This window comes from Notolabrus celidotus, chromosome 15 (assembly GCF_009762535.1).
Source record: "Notolabrus celidotus isolate fNotCel1 chromosome 15, fNotCel1.pri, whole genome shotgun sequence".
NCBI classification, from domain to species: Eukaryota; Metazoa; Chordata; class Actinopteri; order Labriformes; family Labridae; genus Notolabrus; species Notolabrus celidotus.
Window position 1 is genome coordinate 23,308,158 of NC_048286.1, and position 19,814 is coordinate 23,327,971.

General features: G+C 39.4%; 3 protein-coding genes across 4 annotated transcripts in view; 1 reads left to right on the forward strand and 2 right to left on the reverse strand.

Annotated features, from left to right (window-relative positions):
* Positions 1-1,900, reverse strand: part of hs2st1a (heparan sulfate 2-O-sulfotransferase 1a) — a 39,575-nt gene extending 37,675 nt beyond the window's left edge. The window contains exons 1-2 of one of the 2 annotated variants that reach the window (XM_034702576.1): positions 1,549-1,900; positions 1,232-1,406 (exon numbers count right to left, since the gene is read on the reverse strand). In XM_034702576.1, the coding sequence (XP_034558467.1) occupies positions 1,232-1,355 (124 nt within the window). In that variant the 5' untranslated portion in view covers positions 1,356-1,406; positions 1,549-1,900. Of the gene's footprint in view, positions 1-1,231 lie in introns of both variants that reach the window. The other variant, XM_034702575.1, reaches the window with a different exon arrangement.
* A 200-nt stretch (positions 1,901-2,100) lies between these two features.
* Positions 2,101-11,061, forward strand: selenof (selenoprotein F). Its single transcript, XM_034702577.1, has 5 exons — positions 2,101-2,232; positions 4,567-4,734; positions 7,806-7,869; positions 9,790-9,839; positions 10,058-11,061. Exons 1-5 carry the CDS (start codon positions 2,185-2,187, stop codon positions 10,187-10,189), a joined length of 462 nt encoding a protein of 153 aa, XP_034558468.1. The 5' UTR covers positions 2,101-2,184; the 3' UTR covers positions 10,190-11,061.
* Positions 11,062-18,472: 7,411 nt separating this feature from the next.
* Positions 18,473-19,246, reverse strand: LOC117827108 (transcription factor Sox-14). The gene has a single exon (XM_034703583.1). It carries the CDS (start codon positions 19,244-19,246, stop codon positions 18,512-18,514), a length of 735 nt encoding a protein of 244 aa, XP_034559474.1. The 3' UTR covers positions 18,473-18,511.
* Positions 19,247-19,814: the final 568 nt, after the last annotated feature.

Consider the following 19,814-nt stretch of genomic DNA (forward strand, 5'->3'; position numbering starts at 1 on the left):
CGACACAGGACACTGGGACTGTCCAATCTACATGTTCACTTGCAGCTATTGTTTAAGTGTTCACATTAGTACATTTCCTGCTTCACTATGCCACACTGTCTCTTGTCCACTCCCACCAGACGGCACAAGAGGTGCTGTTTGAACCCCTGAGGTACATTGGCCCTATTGCTCTGCCGTTCCTACAAAATCCGCACAGTGGAGGCACCAGAGAGATAATCCTGCAATGTCCCAGATCTTTACTGGGACCATGCCCCCGATGGGAGCCCGGAATGAGATTTCAACGAAGCGCCGGCCACATTTCAATCACAGGGAAGAGTTTGGTGAAGGGGCAGGAGAGGATTTGCGGCAGGGGACCGCTCCCAAGCATGCAGAGTATTAGCAAAAAAAAATGCTCTGAGCAAAAAACATGCTGCCTGCCCGTTCTTAGGGCACCGAATATGCTTTAAATTCATGACTGACCACCTCATCTTTGAGTCACACTCCTCAAGAGCTACAAATCCCCAAAAGCAATATCACATCAGGTTAGCAGTCTCAAGTGCAAGAAGCAGAGTTGGAAAATGTTTCTATTTATCAGTTGTTCAAAAAGCTGTCAACTTTTTGGCAGCTTTTTTTTTCAGATGAATTTCCACAGTACTGATTTTTTTTTACAGCTGACTGCAAAACATTCAGCAGTTCTGTTTCCTGAAACACTCTTTTTTCTGTTACCATTGCAAACTACATTTCAAAAGCACAAATAGATAGATGAAACAGAGACACAGACACCCATTTGGTGCATTTAAAAACTATGATGGGCCAAATTAAAAGCTTTTCAGCATAGCAAAGACCACGCTTAAAATCACTTATGACTTAAATGATTATCAGGAAGGTGTAATAACCCATTAATTCTGTGTCAGAGACAAAGAGGAACAGGCTGAGCACAGCAGCAGTTCCTAAATCTCACACTGCACTGCACAGATTAGGATGACAGGTTGTAATTCTCTTACTTGGAATAGTGGAAAAGATTTTGTTGGTGCAAAGTTCAGTAGGACAGATTAGGATAGATGCCTTTAACATGTCATGACTGAGTCTGAACCAAACAATGAAGCATGTGTAGTGGATGAAGGGTTGACCATTATTCACAACAAAGGTGATGAGTGAAACAGGGTAGGAGGGGGGGGACCTCGGGCTCACACACACCCAGCCCTCGGTTATCTTCTTGTGGAGGACAGTGCAGGGTTTGGATCAAACTTACCGAGCTTTCCCTTGGACTCCTCCAGCTTCTGGATCTGGTTCTCCAGGAAGAACATGGCTACTGCGAACGCCAGCAGCGCCAGAAGCTGCAACTTGGGCGGCATCATGACTCTGAGCAGCCCCATCAAATCATCCAGAGAGGGATTTTGGTCAGTCCATGCTCAGAGGAGAAGACACTGAAAACACACACATACACAGAGAGCGACGACGGTGATTGCAAAGCTGCAGAGTGTCTGTGCATGGCCCTCTCTCTCTATCTCTCTCTCTCCCCTCCGTGTGTGAGTGGATATCTCCCAGTGTTCAGATCCTTTAGGTTACCTCATATACGATTTGTTCATGCCCGGTTCATTGATTTCATTTATTCAAATTCCCAGTAGGCAGTAGAGATTTGTCCAGAGAGAGGATTTGTCCCTCCGGGTTTGTGCGATCGCTGGTACCCGCTGCTGTTTGCCTGCGTCCCCCATGTAGCGCTGTCCTGTCCCATCCAGTGTGTTCACCACCACCGCACCACGGACACACTACTACTATCACCACCCTGTCCATTGGATGTATCCACAGTCCACCACACAGCCGAGGATTACTATTCGTCGACTGTGACTGTCTGTTCAACCCGGATTGGACGATTTTCCCTCACTGACCTGAACTTGGACGGCAGATGTCGCAGTTCCTATTTTGAACCATCATAACGGTAGAGGCGAGGAAGAAGGGGTTTAGGTGACAGTTTCAAATGCCTGTCCTCGGGGAGCAAAATATATCACGAATCCTCTTTTAACCTCCATATATTGATTCAGATTTAAAAAAACAAACATAAAATGAAGCAATGATAGAAATAGTTGAGTATTTCAGCGGGTATAAATAACAAATTGTTGTGATTTCCAGTCAGGCGCGGCGTGGCAGCCCTTTGTTAAATATAGGGGTCCTTACATAGTTTTCGCTAACAAAGCAGGCCCTAAAATGTCGGGAGAGGTTTATCTCCTGTGGCTCTTCTCTTTAATACAAACGGTAAGTTTATTCGACACTGTAAAGGAGCATTTGTCGTTACATTGATAAGGTTTGTCTCGTTAGTATAACCGGCTGGTGAAATTATGAGCTGTCTAATGGTGAGTTCAGCTTTATGAGCCGCATCCTGCTTCAACATGACGTGGCTTACCGTCAAACACTGTGGCAGAAAGTGAAGCCTCTTCAGTTATAAATGATCTGCTCAATGCCTTTATACGATGTTTGTACCAATCGGTATGTCAACGCTTGTTTTGAGGGAGATGGAGAGAGACAATGCTCTCTCAAGACTCCCGGTGTTATAAAAAATAACGTAACCCCTTTTAAAAATCTGTGCCCTACTCTGTATAGGTTAACCTTAAATGCATGTAGCTTCTTATTCAGTCAGTGGTGGACAAAGTATACAGCTTCATTACTTAAGTCAAAGTATGGATACTCCATGTCCAATATTACTCCAATACAAGTGAAAGTTGCTCTGTCAGATTATTACTTGAGTTAAAGTACTGAAGTACTTGCTTTTAAAAATACATAAGTATTCAAAGTACTTCTTAAAACATCTAAATATGTTGTATTTTCACAATACATGAGTGCAGTCAAGAATACATAGGAGTATATTCTGTTACATTATGTTTATTTAGAAACCATTACTTGAAATCTCTAAAAACTATACCATGGAATAAAAACAGAAACTAAGTTACTCCAAGCACAGACAGCTTAGTTTGAAATATTCATCTGGAATGAAACAAATGTCACGTAGCTCAACACGCTTTCTCAGGTTGGACAGTGAATTTTTGTATGTTTGTGCAGAGTTGGAAACAGGGAGAACATTTCAAATGATACGTATCATTCTTCATTTCAAAAACCTCTAACATGGGCTGAAGATATGGACATGGGTGCTTAGGTGGAGACTTATAGCCATCATTACCACCTCTAGATAAAATGCATGATCTGAGTATAATTTGCATGTGTTTGCATGATATACAGGTCTGACTAAACCACTGAGACAGACAGAACTACACAAACACATGTTACTGTCTTAGGGATCAGATTTCAGAAAAGAGAAGTAAATCCATGAGCTGACTTCAAAGCAAAAGTAGTGAGTAACTAGAGCACTGATAGAAATGTAGTGGAGTAAAAGTACAATAATTGTCTTCTGAATGTAGTGGAGTAAAAGTCACAAGTTCCCCCAAAAAATAATATTCAAGTAAAGTACAGATACTCAAAACATGTACTGAAGTACTGTACTGAAGTAAATTCACTTTGTTTCTGTCCACCACTCATTAACAGTGAAACAGCTCATAGCTCGATGTGTAATAAGTCTGCACGCCCAGAAGCATTAAGGACATTTACATGAGGTTATGAACTTTAAGAGTACACGAGAGTTTCCTGAATGTTGAAAGTGAAAGCAGTTCCTGAAACTATCCACTACTAGTTTTGAGAAAAAGCTGACAACATAAAGTGACGTTTCTTTGTTACTGCAGTCAGTTCTGTGTAATTAACCATGCCAGCAAGACTTTTACAGCAGCAAATAACATCAGTAAACCTTAGACTGACGCATCCTGTTAATTAGTTTGCACACCTGTTATACTACATTCCCTCTGGACCGTACCCTCTTCATGTAGCTGTAGCTTCATTATAGGACAAGGCTTGCGAAAGGAAAATTGATAACCACCTTATAGAGCTGAAAGTAGCATTATGAGTTTTTCGTCTTAACCATAGCAATTGTTCTTCTGTCAGTTGGACACAGCTTTTAAATGCTTACTTATTTGGCATGCCAAAAGATAAACTACCGAATAGGATTAGGGCCACTGGAAAAAAATTAAAATAAGGTAACATATTTTATTAATCTGATTTTTTTCCCTCAGAATTCTGATTTATTTTTCCTCAGAATTCTGACTTTTTAATGATAATAATAAGAAAAAATCGACCTTCATATTTTAAATTTTATCTGGTGGCCCTAGAAAGTATGAAATAGAGAAGTAGAAAGCTAGTAAATGGCACTGCTTCTATTTTTAGGGGATGTAGGAATAAATGGAAATTAAGAAATAAAGAATAAAAGCTCAGAAAATGTTACACAAATATGTACTGAGGGTGTAATGGAAGAGTTGTAGAGGGATCCACAAGATGATGGTGAGTACAATTATCTCAGAGCATCAAAATAAGAGACAGAAGTTCTCAGTTAGGTTGCAATCTACAGCCTTTATTTTAAATTCAGGCTTTATAAACAATGCTTTTAACTAATCACAATGTCTTTATGTAGGAAGTAACAACTTAATGAAAAATGTTAATCATTTTATTTCTCCACTCTTTGTCTCCTTCTATTTTTATTCTACCATTCAGCTGTCGGCGTTCGGCTCCGACCTCACGTCTGAAGCATGCAGGGATCTGGGCTTCTCCAGCAACCTGCTGTGCAGCTCCTGTGACCTGCTGGGGGAGTTCAGCCTCACCAAGCTCCAGCCCGACTGCCGGCACTGCTGCCAGCAGGAGGCCCAGATGGAGGGGCGCAAGGTAAAGAGGAAGAGAGAACAGAGCCGAGAGAAGTGACAAACATACATGTGTAGCTTGAGTCACAGCGAGGAGCGTTCTTGACAAACCTTTAGATTAGTGAGAACAGAGGTAATCAGAGACGAGGTTAACTAAAGTGCATGCAGTGATATGATCAATAGAAAGTCATGTAGGGTTATTTTGGGCTGCATGACTGAGACGTTACAAATTTGATGACGCACAACAGTTATTTTATTTATCGTAGGGTGTTGTGCTGTCATTCTTACTGAGTTTGATCAGAAGAAAAGCTCCTCTGTAGATTGTAGTAGCACCCAGAGGACCTCCCTGTCAGACTGCGTCATGTTTATTGACAGGATCACACCCACCAGTCTTTGAACTGCTGCTAAAAACAACCTGCTTCAAGACACGTTGCAGCTGTGCATCAGACCCGAGCTGCCACACACAAACTCTGTCACTGTCTGGTTCAATCTTTCTCTCTCATCTTTTTGAGGCAATGCTCCTTAACCGCAGCTCGACTCTCCCCGTGGGGTCCGAGTTTCGCAGTAACAACCCACAGCTGTAACCAGTTAGGAAGTGTTAGCATGCGCTCATTGCTCCAGTGATTACACCGAGTTCAAAAAGGAGTCCCTGCTGGGCCCTGACGGGTAAACACTGAGTCAACTGATGGCGGAAAAACAATGTCATTTTTCTTTGATTAAGCAAAGCCCCCCAGGGCGTGTGTGGTAACCTAGCAACAGCACCTTGGAAAAAGGCTGGCGCACACCTCATTACACCTCCTGATGATAACTCTGTTTCACATAGACACTTACAGAAGCGATTACTTCGCTTCCTCCTCAGGATTTGACTGAAAATGTCAGTTAGACGAGCAATTGGCTGTCTCCAGCTGCACTCTGAGGGGAGCAGCAGAAACGACAGTGTCACTTAGCACAATTTCTCCTCAGACGGCAACAATTATCTGCCTTAAGAATTCTTTCACTCTTGCAATTGGCATCAGTGCCGAATCATTAAACCCTCTGAGAAATGGCTTATTTTGCAGCCTAGTCGATTAGGAAGATTCACTGAGCATAGAGGGCATTTGGGCCACATTTTTAAAATGTGTGCTTCACATCAGCAGCACCTCAGTAGCCAGTTTCTACAGAGGAGGAAAACCTTCCTCAAAGCCTTGGAGGCAGGGTGCAGATTTTTTTTTTAAACATGTTTTTATTAAGATTTTCAGAAAGTTTTACAGAGTATAAAGAATAAAGTCAGACAGAAACACAAACTAACTAACTAAAAAAAAAAAAATCAACAAAACAAAACAGGGCTTACAGGACATTATGCTACATGGCATCACTAACACAATATTTCTTAACCCTCCTGTTATGTTCTTTTCTCTGGAACAGCAATAATGTTCCTGGGTCAATTTGACCCGGGGCATATTCAATTATCCAAAAGTGTCAGAACCCAAAAAAATCCCAATACACTTTTTTTTTAAATCTAATGTTTAACTCCATTACTAACCATTTAAATCAATATTTAGTGTAATGGTGTTCTTTGATTCTCACAGATCATGGTTCAATGAGGATAACTCACTTGTTTTTCATTCAAATTCAAGTTAAAACTATATTGAATGTACATTGGAAAGCCCTAAATATAAATAAAATAGTTTTACATTACATAGATTTTTGTTTATTTTATTTTAGATTTAGATTTTTATTTTTATTTTATGAAGTGATGTTGATAAATTAACACGATTCCTCTTCTGTCACACGCTGCCCAGATTTTTATGCTGCATTTAGCTGGTTTGGAAGGCATATGTTGCCTAAAATAGACTTTAAAACGGGTCAATTTGACCCGCAACATCACAGGAGGGTTAAGACAAATGTTTAAAGAGAGGTAAGCGGTGAGCAGTAAAATCAGTCACTGTCTGAGAACTCTGTCCAATCAGGCAAGATAATCAGAAAAAGGCTGCCAGATGTTGAAACATTTGGTATGATTGCCCATCATGCCATACCAGATTTCATCCATGTGCAGTACACAGGTGAGGTCAGATAGCCAGGTCTTGAACTGGGGCACAGTGTCAGACTTCCAGAGATTTCATATCACTTTCTTAGCAATTACCATACCATACATGATTGTGCTCTACACAGAGAGACTTTGATTATATAAAGATGGAGAATACCCAAATAATGCTATCTCAGGGTCCGGTTTCAACACACAGCCATGCATTCCAGAAAACCAGTTGAATATCTCACGCCAAAAGGTATACAGCCTTGGACATGGCAGGATGCAGATTTAAACAAGAACATTTTATTCCTGTACAGCCAAAACCTGATACCAAAGAGCTCCAGTGTTGTCTGAAACACAAATGTAAGTTGTCGCTGTGTCCTTCATTTAGACGAATCAGTCGACACAAAGAATCTGAAGACAGCCACAAACAATGACACCGCTTCCTCGTCCTCATTCATGGAGTTAATCAGGAAGTAAAACTAGTTTTAATTTAGCTTTTGGAAGCCCTAACAAACAGGGGATTAGCTCATTAGGAGCATTTTAAGATGTTATGATCCTCAGACGAGTGTTCCTGTCATTTATTTCCTGTACGCAGGAGAGTCATGTCCCTGGTTCTGTTTGTGAAAATGAAAAGCACGGAAATTAAATTTCAGCCGTGCCGGATTGTTTACTGAGAGACGCCGTGAGAAGAGGAAGTGTCGAGGAGAACATCTCAGCTTTGCATGCCGGATTTAATTTGCTGCGTGAAGCAGTCACATCAAGCTGTTTACTGCCCTCCTCCCTGAAACCTCCAGCAGAGCACCGTCTTGAAATACTGCTGTGACACTCCAATTTCCTCTAACTCATTGTATATTGCTGCTGGAGGTTTGATTACAAGTGAGCCTCACATAAACCGCCATCCATCAGCTCTGCCCCATATGCACAGACTCAAGGTTTAATGACCCCCGTGGAGTCGCGCGGACATGTTTATGAATCAGCCTGTCTGAATCAAATTACTCCTCCAGGGCAGGAGTCCTACCTCTGTGTCTGTGTGCATCCATGTGTGCCCTCATGGGCTTCCTTACTTTATGTTTCTGTGCACACAGCTCTACCCGGGGGCCATCCTGGAGGTGTGTGGATGAAAATTGGGGAGGTTCCCCCAAGTCCAAGGTGAGCTCTCCTCTGGGACATTAGTCTGTGACAAAGTAACGTTTTTATTTTTCTGAAATGAGGCATTCTGTCTCAATGTGTGTTCATGTTTCTCCCTTTTATTGTGACCAGATTATTTTACTTTAACTACAGACTGTGTAAAACATTGATGTTATCTCAGTGATGTCATCCCATTTATTCCTAAAGAGGTGTTACAAAGATCACAAATGAGGGCTGTCATGATGCAACTGCTGACTTCTTCTACCTTTCAGCTAATTCAGAAACAGGCAGAGAGGTGGAGTTAGGACAATAACCTAGCCACCTGGCAAAAAGCTACACATCAGAATCAGAAATAATTTATTTCTACATCCACATGTAGCTCAAATAAGCCAGGCCCCCTAATTATGTCTCATTTTGCAGATTTAGAAAAAAGATACAGCGACCAAAAACAGTTTTTGCACAAGGCCATCATATCAAAATTCTGCTGTAAAAGTAGACACTCCAATTCTAGTTTCCTTGGCTTTTGGACACTCAACAACTTCTCAATAAGCCGTTTACTATATTAACTTAAAGCTAGGGTTAGTGGTCACGGGAAACTAGGATAAATTTGAATATAGCATTTCCTCGGGACTCCATCTTATTCTCCGTTTTATTTGTGTGACATGTAACCATGGCTACATAAAGTTCCTGTTTCTGCAGTGAGTGAGCGGAGTGTGTCTTAAAGCTTGCAGCTGTATTTGGTCCCTCTATCTTGATGAAGGGTGCTTCATTCAGCTGTGAGGAGGGACAGGTTTGAGAAAGCCGCATGATAAAACCATAGACTGTATAAAATGTGGACGTAGTATCCGTGACGTCACCCATCTGTTTCTGAAGAGCTGTTTTGAGGCCAATCGGCGGCAGCCATATTGCTTCTGTCGAGCGATTGTGACGTAAAGAGGCGGGCTTTGAGCCTCCTAGCCAACAGCTACAGTGTTCCAGCCTGTCAATCAAGTCAGCTGTGCCTCTCATTGGAAGACTCGTAATCTCTATCTTCGAAATTGCTGCGTTAGAAAAAAATTCATCCCCCTACAGTGTGTGCTGATCGACAAATGAGCTATCCAGACTACACTTGTCTTTTGTACCAGGCTGTAAACATGTTTATTTCTGCTGTAAAGATCGGCTTTTTTGAATTGGTGTGTATGTGGTTTCCAGTACTTCCAGAGCCAGCCTCAAGAGGATCCTCGATGAACTGTAATTTTTGGCACTTCTGCATTGGACTCATATTGTTAGACCAGAGGTTGCCGCTTGGATAAAACCAAGAGTTAGCTTGAGTTAGCATTTCCAATATGGCAACCACCATGTTTAGGCCTCATAACACTTCTTCAGAAACCCTGGAATGTTGTCACAGAGACTTCCCCATGTTTATACAGTCACTGTATTTTCTAAAGCTAATGCTTTTCAGATTCAACAGATCTGTAGTAGTCATATTCATCTTATGACAGAAAAGTTTGATAAATGTCCTTATCTGTTTTATTTATTTTATTAATTTATGATTTTTGTTGACTTTCTGCTCTGAACTCTAAAAGAGTCGATGTCTCCTCCTGCTTCACCTGTCGAAGGTGGTCCAAAAGCCGAGGGCAAATTTTCAAACAGGCCTTTGAAGTGATTTTATTGCCCTCGTCTCCAGAACCGACCTCCCGTCACCGCTCGGCGTGACATTTGGTTAACTCAGTGTCAGGTTACATTGATGGGAGGAAACGTCTGTCTTTGCCATATGGCTGTCGTTTGTTTGCTTCAGCTGTAACCGTCTGTGTTCTCAACTGTCTCCGCTGCTGTTAACGCTGCATTCTCAGAAGGGTTTGCAGTTGTCGCTAATTACAAAGCTCAGTGCTGAAACAGAAAGACTAATTGGGTGATTGATTAGCCGACGTTTGTCTCACCGCTGTGTTTTTATCTCCTCAGCTTTTGTCAGGAGCGAGAAGCCGAAGAATTTCAAGGGTCTTCAGATCAAGGTAAGGGATGATAAATTATGAAAGTGTTATGATTGATTAAACTTATAATTGGACAAATGAAGCTTTATGTGGAAACGGATCAATCAGATCATGTTGATAAGAAGCCATGCCAACATTTCTCGGAGTGTTTTTCAGTCGCACAGAGGGCAAACCTTCTGTCCTCACACATCTCTCCTCTTTTTCTCTCATTTTCTCTCATCCCCCTTCCCACACTGCAGTACGTGAGAGGCTCAGATCCTGTGCTAAAGCTTTTGGACGATAACGGGAACATCGCTGAAGAGCTCAGCATCCTCAAGTGGAACACAGACAGCGTGGAGGAGTTCCTGAGTGAGAAATTAGACCGAATATAGACACAGGAGTCCAACTTTTTTTTGTTTTTGTTCTAAGTTAAAGGATTGATTCCCCTGAGTTAGTGGACTGTAGCCATGCTGGTCCTCCCAAAGATTTGTCTCTGAGATATGTGTCCAACTTCTGCTTAATTGATATTTTTCACACAGACACTCTTTTGGAAACATGTTGATAAAAAATCTAATTCTTAAAATGTTTGAATAAAGTGATAAAACCACCCCTGTTGAGATTTTAAAGGGTAGAAATCTAAAGACACTCTTCTAAAATGTGTGTGTTAAATCAGAAGTTTATGTGTGGCTACAGACCACTAGAGGCGATGTTCTTGTTGTAATTAAGGTAATACAGCAATTTAGTTATTTTCCTAATTGTACCCAACTCTGCCTTGATAGATGGTTGTTAAATTACTGCTCTATATGACTGTTTTGTATCTGAAATCATGAACTTATGTCTAAATTTGACCAAATATCAGAGTGTGATAAGACACGATAGCATGGCCTGAACAGATTACTGACTCAACACCCCAGAATACTCATGGTGGGTCCATGACTTTGAAAATCAAATAGTTTCTCATCTAGCCTTCTGGTTTTCTTGTATACCTGTTTTTTTTTATAATGCTGAAAATGGTGACTGATGGGATTTGTGGTAAAAAAAAAAAAAAGAGTCCTAGTGTCTCTCCACATGCAGGAGTGTTTGCTGAAACACACATTAGTGAAGACCTCACAGTAAACCAGCACTGGGATGTGACGTCTGATGTACAGGTGTGTTTATCGGCACCTCCTGCGTCAGAGAGAAACTGGATTTATTTTGGATGTTTGCTTTTTGAATGAGTGAGGTGACTGATTAAATATGCAACAATAAACAAAGTCTGATGGTACCTCTGATAAAAGTGACTCTTATTTTACTATATGTCTGTGAAAACACTTCCTCCTTGTTATTCTTGTACAGTCAACAATTGATCTGCTTAGTCTGAGACCCAATGAATGTGCTGACACCGAGTGGTGTCAAACAGTATTGCAGGCAGGTGCTTCAACAGGTGGGTGCTTCATTCAGTTACATTGGCTGACTGTGGAGGAAAAAATAAAAACAAATATCTTGAACTTCATGCATAAGGCAGTCTGGAAAAACACCCCACACTGGAAAAAATGCCCCTCTTAAAAACAAGAAAAGAAATTTATTTAAAGGTACTTTTCCCTTGAAATAAGCAAAAAAATCTGCCAATAGAACAAGTGAAAATTAGCTTGGTAAGATTTCTTAACATAAGACATAATATTTAGAAAACTGTGATCTTAAAATAAGCAGGGAAAACTTATTTTAGGCAATATTTCACCAGTATTTTAAAGCTTAGTGTCTCAGAATAAGACAGGAATGCTAACAATTAGTATTTTTTTCTCAAAAAAAGATTTTTGCATTAATACATTTCATGTCAACTTCTTCATTTGAGATATATTCACCTTAATTTGAGTTGTATTATAGCGGGACTTCTCTAGGTTTAAGACCATCTTGTACTTGAACAAAGATAACAAAGTTTAATTTGAGCATTTTGAGATATAACGTCTTCTCATAGTTAACTGGATATACTAATATTCAGTCATGTTGTTTTTTTAGGATAAGCCAGCTATGCTCAAAAGTAGGTGTTTCATTGTGTGCATGTAGTTTGAGGATGTATATTTTTATCTGATTTAGAAGAAACAGTGTCTGAAAACTGTAACCCACCTTTAAAAACAACAAATTTTCTATCTTTCTTTCTTTCTTTCTTTCTTTCTTTCTTTCTTTTATCAATGGAGCTGTTTTCTGATAGATTCTCCAATAAAATGCATTTACTTAAATCCAGTATAGGGTTTGTCTGAAATCAAGATTATCTGTCTTTTACAAATAAGATCTCAGCTTGAAAAATGTATGAAATGTAAAATAAACCTTGTTTCTTCTAAATTACAACTCAAAACAAGATCATTTCAAGATTATTTGACTTAACAAGATATTTAAGATGCATTGCCTTAAAACAAGTCCCTCTGTCTCACTCAAATGTTACTTGTTAAAGCTGCTGTGAGGAACTTTTGTTTTCTATCGATTCTGGCGCCCCCTTGTGGACAAAGTGATGCCTCTTATCTCTTGTCCTAAACATGCAAAAGTAGTGTTTTCAACAAAAAACTCATCCTGCTGTTTTCTACTAGTTAACTTTATCAGGCAATGTGATTCTTTTCCATGAAAACAGTCAAATAAAGGCTGTTTCTGAAGTGAGATGTCCATCATGTGGTCTGACACCGACCCCCTCAGGGCGGTTTCAGGCATTAAAAATGACAACAGAGAAGGTGTCAGTGTTGCTGCTGATGGTCTCGTTTGTTATTAAAGGTCATAAAGAGGCATCAGTATCATTTTCAGTCTGTTTCTCAGCCAGTTCAAAACTCCTCATAGGGCCTTTAAGTAAATTTATCTCAAATCAAGTGGGATAAGACATTTTGACTCAAAATGAGACAATTTCACTTGGTAAGACTTTGAGTTTTTGCATTGCAATCTTCTTTCAAGAAAAGCTGGTGTACATAGGTTCGTGCCACAAGCATACTACGTGTCAAGTGAGTTCAGAGCTCCTGGCCTTACCAAGTCCAAGGACAAATTCCTTGATGTAAACTGTTTTATATAGAGGATTTACTGCCTGGAATATGCTTCCCATCGCAAATAGAAAACTCAAGAACAAAATCACTTTTAAAAAAGTCATCAAAAGATTTGTTTAAATCTTGAGATAGACTCAATTATTATCTGTTGTGATCTTCTGACTGTTTCTGTATTCTTTGTATTATTTTCTATTTCACTCTAAGATGTTTTTTCTCAGGGTTACTATGGCTTATTTCATGTTCAGCAATATTTTATTATATATTTTAAGATGTATTGAATTGTGATTGTGAATTACTGTTTTTTATTGTTATGTGTGGACCCCATGAAGAGTAGTGAACACGTTGTGGAAGCTTATGGGGATGCGACTAAAGAATAATAAAAGGTACAAAATGGAGTTAAAACCTATTCATTAGGATGTTGCCAAAAATAGCCTTAAATTATATGCTGATAACTTTTAGACCTCAGTCTCTATATTTGAATGTAAAAAGAATATTAGTAAAATAACTACAAATGGGGTGCTTGTGGCCTAGCAGTCTAAACGCCCCAGTCTATAGTCCTTGACCATTTGCTGCATGTCTTCCCCCGCTCTCGTTTCCTGTCTCTTCAGCTTTCCTATCATAAAGGCAAAAAAGCCCAAAAACATAACTTTAGATAGAATTAAACTATAAATAAATTAGCCACACTACAAATACTTTAACCTTGAATACTTCAACTTATTTTACTCATGTATAATATCATAACATAATATCATTATAATATCATTCATATTCTCAGTATTTTGAAGAACCATGCAGAGATAATCCATATAATGTTTTGTTAAAAATAAAATAAAGAATTTGACGACGTGAACATGAAAATATTACTTCCATAAAAGATCTGTGTATCTCTAGAAATAGAGTAACCTCCTGTGCCTTTAATGTTTTGCAAACCTCTCTTATTCCATCTAATGAGCTGCAGGTACACTACCAGTCAAAAGTTTTGAAACACCTTCTCATTCAAGGGTTTGTATTTATTTTAATGATTTGAAACACTGTAGATTAATACTGAAGACCTTACAACTATGAAAGAACATGTATGGAATTATTTAATGAACAAAAAGAGTGTTAAACAATCCAGAATATGTTTTATATTTTAGATTCTGTAAAGTAGCCCCCTTTTTCTTTTATGACAGCTTTGCACACTCTTGGTATTCTCTCAGTCTGCTTCATGAAGTGGTCTCCTGGAATGGTTTCTAATTAACATGAACCTTGTCAAGAGTTCATATGTAAAATTACTCGCCTTCTTAATGTATTTGAGACCATCAGTTGTGTCTTTCAGAGGTAGGGTTAGTACACAATGGATAGCTCAATTTGACTACTGTTGTAATCCATATTATGGTAAAAGCATATTATTTCATAGTTTTGATGTCTTCAGTATTAAACTAAAATGTTGAAAATAATTAAGATAAATGAAAACCATTGAATGAGAAGGTGTGTCCAAACTTTTGACTTGTAGTGTAGGATATGAAACATTCATGATTTCCTTTATCAGCTATGAAAGATGGGGCTTGTTTTAGGCAACCGAAAAAAACGCATGCTGCAGAAACAAATTATCAGTTCTAATGCTGGTGTTGGACATATAATGTAATGTTATGCTGGGATAAACCCACTGTACAGCCTCCCAGGCCAGTGTATTACAACAGACAGGTGAGACAAGAAACTATAAAACTGTAGTTCTGGTCCCTCTGGACTTCTCCCAAACTGTCTTCGGGTCTTCCAAAAGCCATGTAGTCTTCCCCTGGGTGACTGAAAGGCAAAGATGCCATACACAGAATACAGATGATTGTATAGCATTGGGGCTCAACGGAACATAATAATACATTGAGGAAGCTGAAAGAAGTAAAACACACATGAAATTCAGAGTCAGGAGACTCACCATGATTTTCTTCTTACACATTTCCCCCACAGCCAGCTGCTTCAGGGTGACATCAACAACCAGGACACTTCATACACTTTACAGGTTACAAAGTGCAGGGATAAATGTACAAACATTGACACAACAAATTTCAGCGAGACCAGGAGAACAGTAGTATCTGTATTTGTGTGGTTCATTTAAAAGCCCTTCAAAACAATAAAATAACAACACGCTGACAATAAAAAAGCCGAAATAGTGTTGACTATGATTAATTACACATGTAAAAAAAAAAGAAGACAGAAATAAATAAAAGATGATAACTGATGTAACATAGGAAGAAAATAGGATTCATGATCAACTATGACAAGTCAATAGATTCATAAAAGATTCACAACAGTGATTTCTGCACTGTGCTTTCATACTTATTTATTTCTAACAGGCTCAACAGTGATGAACTTTAAGACAGCAGTAAGGCTCACATTGACCAGGATGAAGCCATCCAGGCTGGTCATCATCAAACCCTCTAACATCAGGGATTGTTCTGCCTGCGGGGCGCCTGGCAGACAAGAGAGACCCAGAAACATGATCACACATGTTGTATTATGTCAGATAAGTTTGTGTATAAAGCTTGCAGTAATCTTCACTTAAAGTAATAATCTGCTTCATAAATTAGAATTTAAAGAACTGAAGAAAGAAGTAAATGTTAATATGTTTTAATCTGATTTTGTGACCTTAGAGGAGTCTGTACTTTGCTTACTGCTCCTTCTGTTTTCTGGCTATCATTTTGACTTGAGGCCACAGCATGACTCTTCATGATGGGGACTACAATGCACTACTGTACATGTAAACAATATCATGAGTGGGCTTAACAATAGCAGCCTGAGCCAGGAATAGTCCCCACAGATTTTTAAAATACCCTTTCATCCTTTTCATGGCTCTTTAGAGTCTGTATTTTTTCCTCAACAGAGACGCTACCTTATAGCAGAACATTTTTATTTGATTTGAGTTATTGAAGACTTTAAACAAAGAATTCCTTCTGATTTTTGCAAGCATTTTACCCAGTTTTGTATTTTTTTGATAGTTTATTCAAACTGCTTTTAAAAGGAAAAACCAACAAGTGACTGATCATCTGCCGAATGAGTCCAGATTAAAAAACAGCCTTACACCTGAGCAATATCTGGATTTGTAAAATCAATCAGACAACAAAAAAAGGTAAAGTGGCACCTTGTTATGATGATGCTTTTTGTTGAGGGCTGTTGGGTTTCTCCAAACTGGCTGATAGATGCATGTGTTGGTTTGTCTTGCACAGAGAGGTGTGGAAACTGTTTCAATGACAGAGCTCCTTCTTTCTTACCAACTAAGAAACAAAAGCATCCTATACCATTCCAATGATTCAACTTATACCACAACTTAACACACAAGAACACACAACTGAATTAAAACAGTAGCCAGTAGTGTTTTTTGTATTATATCAATATTAATTTATCTTCCGTGGTAGCATTTTTTAAAACCTCATTGGCAGGTCACTTTGTATGAATAAAACTTAAATTAAAGCTGATTTCTGACAGAAAAAAACATTTAAAGCTCCTGTGAGGAACTCTCAGTTTGTGTTGATTTGGGGCATCCCCTTTGGTCTAAATGGTACCTCTTATTTCTTTGCTTATTTGGTAATTTAAAAAAAAAAGGCCAATGGCATACCACAAGGTAGCCATGCCTTATGCTGGTAGTTAAGTTGCAGATGCCTGTGGTTCTGCAGCATGTCACAAGTTACTACACAGGCGTGCTGGTCCCTTCAACGGCATGCCATCAGTATGCCTCTGCACAGTTTTGTCTTTATTGATAAATGCAACACAGTGATGTAAATTAGGAATGCATGAGTGTCTCTTATTGTCTTTCATGTGTATCAAAAGTAGAGTTTTTTTTGTACCTCCATGGTGACATAAAAGTAATCTAGCCAAAGCTTGTGCCTAGCTTGTTCCACAGCAGCCAGTCTAAGTAATTGATAGCAGGTAAATGCGATCATGTTTTATCTGTTATTGATACTCTGACCAGGCTAGTAACCAAGGAAGGTTAAATTAATTTATGTCATTAGGTCAGTACCAATCTACCAGACTTTCAATACACATGGAAAGATGGATGAGAGAAACGTACTTAATAACTTATTTACATCACTATATTGCATTAATTTACAATTTACGGTGTCATAAAAACAAACCAAAAGTAATACTGGTGACATATCCCCACAGGAACCAACTGGTGACATTGCAGAATCACCCCAATCATCCCTTTGGCCTCTTTAAGATCAAGGCACTGTTACATTTTGTCCTGAACTTGTGTAGGTCAAATATCATAAAGTACCATACAGAATTATTGTATTAATATTATTTTTTATGCAAAAGTTCAAGCTTGCTTTTGTAGCTAAAACAGAGGCACCAATATAGATTTCAATTCCATAAACCGTTCAAAACTCTTCAAAGGAATTTTAGAAATAACACAGCTGTTCAGTAGACCTTCATATCAAATGTATAAAGTTTGTGGTGATAAACAATAAAATTAATCAAATAGCTGAACTTCAATTATGTAACTAAACAACTGATTAATAAACAACATCTGATACATGTTAGAATAAAAACAGACCTTCATACTGGGACAGAAATTGGACAGAAAAAAATACTATTTCATTTCTTGAGAAAGTTGAATGAGCCTCCTGCATTTTATTTTGTTACTATTTTGATTCAACGTTTCAGTCAACAGTAACATAAATAACATCTCCTAACAATGCCCCACATATTTCCTTAACTTTCTTTAATTTGTTTTAAATGCTCAGTGATGGCAGAGTAACCATTAATGGCATTGTCAAATCAGATGTTATAGTAAATCCTTGCGCTGTCACACGCCTTTGGTTTATCTCTGACATCTGAAGAATTAAACGCATATTTGGTACATTTTTTTGGTAACAGTTTTCTTAGCGAAATAATGCTTAATTCATGTTGAGGTAATGCATCACTCAGGATTCATTTCTGTATGAATTAATAATTAATTCCTGTTGTTTACCATGAACTAATGATCCTCTCTCAATGACTTCATGTAATGATAACTAACAGTTACTTCATACATCAGTTCATATTTGACCAAAGTTGCTGGACATACAAGTTTTTTTTTTAGGATAATTTCATATGAACAGCATCTAAGGCTGAATTTTTAAACGTCATATTTCTGAGAACAAACTGAATGGTGTGTGACAATAAAAAAGGAGAAATAGAGTATTAATTACACATGTAAAAAAAGAAAAAGACAGAAATAAATAAAAGATGACAACAGATGTTACATAGGAGGAAAATAAGATTCATGATAAACTATGACAAGTTGATCGATTCATAAAAGATTCTCAGTAGTGATTTCTGCACTGTGATTTCATAATTTCTAACAGGATCAACAGTGATGAACTTTATGACAGGCTCAGATTGACCAGAATGAAGCCACACACCATTCAGTTTGTAATCAGAAATATGACGTTTTAAAATCCAGTCTAAGAGGCTGTTCATATGCAATTATCCTAAAATAAAAACTAATATGTCCAGCAAATTTGGTCATATATGAACTGATGTATGAAGCAACTGTTAATTACCATAACTTAACTAATGATGTATTAAACACGGTGCCATTACATGAAGTCATAGTGACAGGATCATTAGTTCATCGTGAACAACAGGAATTAATAATTCATTCATACAGAAATGTATCATGAGTGATGCATTACTTTAACACGAATTTAGGGCCAATGCTCAGATTGTCCCAGTCTGAGTCTCCACGTGCTCCTGTCACACGCTGGAGCCGGCAGAGGAGTACGAGTCCATGCCGCTCTTTGACATCCCTCCAGGGAAGAGGATATAAGCAACCTGAGGCTGTAAACTGGCAGCAGACCAGGCGCTACAGTTACACGGCATCACGTAGCCCGGGTTGGAGGGGGACGGGTGTGTGTGGGTGTTAGGGTGAGGGTGAGGGTGCTGTCCAGGACAAGTCAGACCCCCAATCCCTCCAGTCTGGAATCCAAACGTGTGCGCGCTGAAGGGCAGAGCGCCGGCAGCTAAAGTGTGCGGGACAGCTCCGGTGCTGAACTGCGCCACCGGCTCCAACAGCGAGAATGAGGAGGAAGAGGAGGAGGAGGAAGCGGGAGCGAGGAGAGCTCTGGCTTTATCCCCAGGGACTAGAAAGGAGTCCATGGGAAATCCCTTGAAGTGCTCTGCTGCTTCCCCGAGCAGCGACGGCAGCGGGAAAAGGAATCGGTCCCTCTTCAGGAGGCTCTTGGGTTTTCTCCGGGGTCGGTACTTATAGTCCGGATGCTCCTTCATGTGCTGAGCACGCAGCCTCTTGGCCTCGTCGATGTACGGACGCTTCTCGGAGTCGGAGAGCAGCTTCCACTCAGCACCGAGTCTCTTACTGATCTCAGAGTTGTGCATCTTTGGGTTCTCCTGAGCCATCTTCCTCCTCTGGCCTCTGGACCAAACCATGAAGGCGTTCATAGGTCTTTTGATGTGATCTAAAGGCTTTGCCATATCAAAAACTGACACATGAAAGAAGAAGAAGAAGAAGAAGAAGAAGAAGAAGAAGAAGAAGAAGAAGAAGAAGAAGAAGAAGAGGAAGAGGAAGTCACCTCTCCAAGAAGCTCATGGTCCACTCGTGCGTAAAGGAAAAGTGGTGAAGTTGTCTCAAAGTAAGATTGAGGATGAGAAATATAATTCAGTCCCTTTGGTGAGAAAAACAAAAAGAAGACAGGGTGATTCCAAATAGACTAAAGCATTTGAACAAAGTGAAAAGTACATAAATCGCACGGCCAGGACGCTTGAATGGGAGTCACACAGGAGCAGATTTGAAGCTTGTTATGGATGATGCTGGGCATGTCAGCCACTCATCTCCACACCGCTGTCACGGCGGGTAAAGCCAATGGGAATGAGAGAAAGCACTAATCTCTTCACAAAAAGTGACTGTACAACATTTCTGAGGGATCTCCTCCTTCACCCCCTCCGCTGACAGTTTAGTCCCTCTGCAGGACACAAGAACAGGCATGAGAGCAGGAGAGGAAGTACACAAGCAAGCAGAAGAATAGAAAGCAGAGGGTTTTGT